This window comes from Corylus avellana, chromosome 6, assembly GCF_965113065.1.
Source record: "Corylus avellana chromosome 6, dhCorAvel1.hap1.2, whole genome shotgun sequence".
Taxonomy (NCBI): domain Eukaryota; kingdom Viridiplantae; phylum Streptophyta; class Magnoliopsida; order Fagales; family Betulaceae; genus Corylus; species Corylus avellana.
This window is the reverse complement of record NC_142495.1, coordinates 9,716,753-9,722,312: the sequence shown is the minus strand read 5'-3', so window position 1 is coordinate 9,722,312 and position 5,560 is coordinate 9,716,753. Positions and strand designations below refer to the sequence as shown.

The following is a 5,560-nucleotide window of genomic DNA, read 5'->3' as shown; positions in this document are numbered from 1 at the left end:
TCTCTCTCTCTCTCTCTCTCTCTCTCTTTCTAACATGGTTGGAAGAGTAGAAAATCTGCCTTTGCTTTTAACCTCATCTACTTCACCTCTTTACCTTTTTTTTTTCCTTCTCTCGTGTGAACACCATCTTTGAATCTTCAATGACTTCTTCCTCACTTTCCTTTACTTTCAAATATTATCAGAGCTGCCTCCCATTTCTTTTTCTTTCGACGACGGTGATCCCAATTGTATGATAATTTTTCGACTAAATAGTAATAAATAAAAAAGAAAAAGGAAAGAGAGGTTAAGAAAAAAAAAACCATGATACAATAACATAAATATTATTGTCTGAATTAAGTAAACCCCCATACCATTGATTCAAAAGGCTAAATAAAAACCATCGAAAAAAAAAAAAGGAAAAAAAAAAAAAAAAAAAAAGGCTAAACAAAGAAAACTTCCAAGTTATTTGGAAATTACAGAATTAAGCCATTTGCAATGGCTCGATTAGTGTCGAAGTGTGTGGTCTCATAGACGGGCAATTCTTGGCGGTACCTCTCGATCCCGACGGCCGAAAGATTATCCAATTCGAACAGATCGGAGCTTGAACAACTGCCTGCGTCATCGTCATCGTCATCATCTTCATCTTCAAGAACATCTTTCATGTCCAAGTCTTCCTTGATGATCTCTTTCTGATAATTTCTGAACAAATCTTTGGTAACTTCGTCGACCCGATAATTCCCTCCCATTACATAACATTTTATCTCCGCGTCTTTCGGCCGACAATCCTCGTCCACAATCACGCTAACCCGCGGGCAAAACCTCACCGACCTTTTCACGCCGCCGCCATTGCTGAATTTCCCTCGCGAAGAAGGGGTGTTGCTCAGACAAGACCGTGAAAACGAGGAAGCGGAAGTGCATGTAGACGTGGCGGTTGACTTGGAGGATTTTCTCTCCGAGCCGGTTTCGTCGGACGACGACGACGATGACGTCGTCTTTGCCTTCTTCGGGCTTCCTGCAGTGAAAAGGGAGTTGAGAAAGCTTGCGAGGCGTCCGCCCGGCGATATCGGCTGCTTCACCTTCTTCAGATCGCCGTAGATTTTCAAGGCCCTGGATTTGGTCTTCACGAAACTGTTCTCGTGCTTTGGCTTCTCCGCTTGAGGATTCTGGCCAGAAAAGCTGGTCCGAATAGGCTTCGGCCGCTGCATACCGTAACACGAAGACCTTGATTTCAACGTGTAAACAGATTCAGACGACTCGGACGACGAGAACCCACCTCCGGAACTCGACTCCGACGAGCTCGAGCTCGAATATTTCTGCAACAGATGATCAAAACCGCGGTCGTTTCGCGATTTTCTATCGAAATCAGCCGCGGAGCTCCGCCGGACTACGACCTTGTCGTTCACTTTCTTGTCCATCCACTTCTCGATCATGCACGCTCGCCGGAAGCTCGCCATTTCCTCCTCTTGCTCCTTTAGGCCGCTGCTCTGTTTCTTCCTCACGCTACTTTCTCTGTAGAGCACAAGCTCTTCTTCTCTTTCCTCGCCGTGGCCTTCGTCGATGGACCGGTAAATAGCGTCGAGAAGAGTGGAAGAGAAAGACGGGTTCTCTCTCCGGCGCCCGTGCCGATCTTCCCGCGCCGGTTTATCCCACCTATCCATATGCCTTCCCTTCTTTTATATATACAAAAGGCAGAGAGGGCACTGGAGGGGTCGAGGAAACAGGAAAAAAGATATCAATTATTTCTATTTGTCGCCTGCTCCAGAGAGAGAGATGCGTTAATGGAGGCAACCATGATTGACTGTATGTGAAAGAAGTAAGACATTTGAAAGACAGGGGGAGATCTTTTCTCTTTCTCTGTTTCTCTCTGTTTTTCTGTTTGCTCCTTCACAGTGTCAGAGGGGGCAAATGAGGAGGAGAGAAAGCAAGCATGGGCATTGATGGGTGCTTGATGTCTTTGACAGAGAGAGAGAGAAAGATAGAAAGAGAGCAATGAAAGCAAAAAGCCACGCCGATTGTAGAAGATGATTGAGAGAGAGAGAGAGAGGTTCTGGGTGTTTGTTTCTGTTAGACGGTCTTATATTAAGAATCTGGTGTTAATGGAATCTGTGGATTAAACGCCGATTAATTGCATTAGCGGGAGATGATTTTGTGGTTATGAGGATTGAGGAGTGATGAGTGATGAGAGCGCGTGGATATAAACTCCAAACCGGAACTACTGCCAGGGTGGCAATGATGACGTGCTATATATATATATGACAATTATTAAACTGTTTTTTTTTCTTTTCTTTTTTTTTTTTTACCCCCACATTATTTAATAGAAATTTTTTAACCTCTTTTCTCTCCTACACATGAAGTGACATTAGATCCTTACTTTTCTTCCAAAAACAAAAGCTGAAGAAAGTTATTCATGTGTGGGATCGTATGTACTGAAGATGGTGATCCTACAACATCACAACCTATAGTTGTCTGGTCCCCATGGTTTCTTTGTTTATTCTCTCTCTCTGTTCTTCCCTTCCTCTTTTTTTTTTGTTTTTTTCGCCTGTAATTTCTTGATGCTCAATCAAACTGGCCTTGATAGAAGATAATATCTCGAGTTTCTGACATTGAATATAGACAAACTTAATGCCATTGGAAATTTGATTCAAAGACCTACATAGTTATATTTTCTGACTTTTTGCTAATTCCAACAATTACTCTATTAAAATGAGCTTTAAAGTGAAGACCGGAAATCTGGACAATATTACTAGTTTGAAGTTGCATAGTTATCAAACGAGTTTTTTAAAGTTTCGAACGAGGTCTTTACATAAGCACTCGTTAGAAGCCTTGTCTTAAGTTAGGTTATGTTAGTTTCATTTTGTCTTGGCTGGATTCGTGTGAACAAAATACTTGTGGTTAACATGTTCAATTTAAGTGTGTAGTGAGAGACTCGTCTACATCTTCTTCTTCAACCGTTCGGATGAGAAGGCTGACTCTGAATCCCAAAAACCTCTGTCTGAAGCCTCGTTTGCAATGTCGTCCGGACAAGAGCCTCGTCTGCAAGGCGTCCAGACGCGCCGTGCCACAGAACTGGGATTCAATGTTTTTAACTTGGTTCCGTCTGGACAAGTCTATACACCGTCCGGACGCCTCGTGTAAATTTAGTCTATTTTGAACAAAGTTTGTATTACATTAGACTAGGGGTATGTAGTTGTTTATATAGAACTATACATATCTGTATAGGAACAAATTCTACATTTAGAATTCGGGAGATTTAAGCTAAGAGAGTCTTTGTTATAGAGCATTAATTCTCTCTCTTAGAGTAAGGAATGTTTGATCGTCCTCGATGATGAAGCAATTGAAGTTAATCAGAGTTTCAGTGAAGGGAGATCACATAAAAGGAACAGACAAGAGGTTCTGAGAGAACTATTGCGATAGTGGATAAGTGGGTCACTTATCTAGTACACAGGAGTGTCAAGTACAAAAGTTTTGTAAGTCTTTGACATTGTGTAATTTATCATTATTCTACTATGAAGCGATTTTCTGGGTTTGACTGCCCTGAAAATGTTTTACATTTTACTAAGTTCTCCAAATGATTTTCTCTTCGTAAAGAAATCCATGTGTTCATGATTGATTGATTTTACATTCCGCATATATTTGTTGAACTCTCTATTAATTCCTGATTGAGTGTGTTTTGGAGTCTTATTAGTTTTTCAGGTTTGAACAAATTGCTACATGAATTGAGATTTCGAGTGAGAATGCGATGAAACCTTAACCAAGCTCGAACGAGCTCACTTGCTCGTTCGAACAAGTGATGAAGTTTTTTGTTTTCATGAGTTTTTTGCGATCCCATTCAAACGAGTTTATCAATAAGAAATACATAGTTAAGTTTTCTCTTATGTTTGCCTCGAATCCTTGATTAATTCTTGATTTTTGAAAAGAGTTATAATTCTCATTTTGTTTGTCATTGCAAACCCACCACGCCACACTTTGTCATTTCTGCATTTGGTTAGCATGAGCATGTATGATAATCTAGAAGATGTGGTTAACATAGTATATATATCTTGAGCTAGCTAGGTTCTATATGGTGTATCTGGCTTAATATAATTAGTTTTAGTCATTCTCTAGATCATGGTGATCACCAAGTAAAATAACATATTTAAAGCGTACAATAATATTCTCTCTTAATATATACTTTTCTTTTTGAAAAGTAAGGCACTTCTATAACTTTGTAGCATGGTGTGGAGTGTATTATCAAGTATTATTATTGCAATATGCCAAGCCCCAAGCTGTGTTTGCCAGCTTGTACAGTCAACTAATGCGGCTCTCATTATATAAACTTTGGCCTCTATGAATGCCTAACATCATTTATAATGAAGAAGCCAAATTTTTATACAAAATTGCTTCTTAAAACTCACTTTATCTAGTTTGGCTAATAAATTTTTAAAGGCTCTCTACATCCGATTAGCTATATTTTTATCAGATCCGACTTACACGTTGTTAGTTTAATAACAGCATATATGTTGTATTCTAATCAATGGTCAAGATTGAGTCTCTCAAAATTTCTCTCTTATTAAAAGCTTTTAAAATTAAATCAACTTTGATATTTAATCTTGACTATTGATTAAACTATAGAATACATGTTTTTATTAAAATAACAGCATGTAAGCCAGATCCATTTTTATCTATTTCATTTTTACTCTTTATTGGGAAAAGGTTTTTTGGGAAAAGTTATTGAGAAAAATAGAAAATAAAATAGCTCCCTTGAAAAGTGCTCCTCCATTTAGCTTCTTTTTTTCTTTTTTTTTGGCTCTTCCAATCAAATATTTATTTTGCATTTGTTTTTTGCTAATCTAATGTAGGGAATTTTTTACAAATTTGATTATCAATTTTAGATAAAAGTAACATTTGGCTCTTCCATTGTGAATGTTCTAAGGAGATAAAAGGGTGATGCCCTTTTGTGTTAAAATCACTAAATTCCATGTTTATTTTTTAAATCTAGTCAACATGGAGGTTTTTGAGGCTATGAAAAATACGCTTAGAGTCCATTTGAGTTTGCGATTTCAAAATAACGATTTTAAAATGTGCAATTTGAAAATATGATTTTTAAAAACACAGTTAAACATTTGGCAAAATTGCGGTTTGCCCTTTAAATAGCAATTTAGCCTTAAAAATTGTACATTTTCAAAAAAGCACATCTTTACCTGCAATTGCAATTTTTTAGAAATATAATCTCAAACAATTATTTTTTTGTAATTTGGTTTAAAATCACACTTTTTGTCCATAAAAACAAACGCACCCTTATAATTAATTAGTATGATGTGAATTCAATGAAAACAGTTAAAAACAAATATGGTCGGTAAATCCTTTTACCATGAGCCTATGATCATTAACGGCAAATAAGGAATATAATGATGCAGTTGATTTGCCAAACACCGCTTAGATTTTAGTATATATTCTATAGAACAGTTCCACTCCTTCAACAGCATATAATTAACGACATAATAATGAAATTATCTGGAAAACATTTGCCTCTCCAATTTTTATAATCCGTTTTTTTGTTTTTTACCTGTACTTTAAATTATTACTTCCATAGTTTTAACCT

General features: G+C 37.4%; 1 protein-coding gene across 1 annotated transcript; it reads right to left on the bottom strand.

Moving 5' to 3' along the window:
• Positions 1–360: 360 nt before the first annotated feature.
• On the bottom strand, positions 361–2,116 carry LOC132187028 (SKI/DACH domain protein). The gene has a single exon (XM_059601180.2). The coding sequence runs from the start codon at positions 1,635–1,637 to the stop codon at positions 453–455; it is 1,185 nt and encodes a 394-aa protein (XP_059457163.2). The 5' UTR covers positions 1,638–2,116; the 3' UTR covers positions 361–452.
• Positions 2,117–5,560: the final 3,444 nt, after the last annotated feature.

Bases quoted from the DNA above. Each gene is read 5' to 3' on its own strand.
- LOC132187028 (XM_059601180.2), bottom strand. From the start codon at position 1,637: ATGGATAGGTGGGATAAACCGGCGCGGGAAGATCGGCACGGGCGCCGG.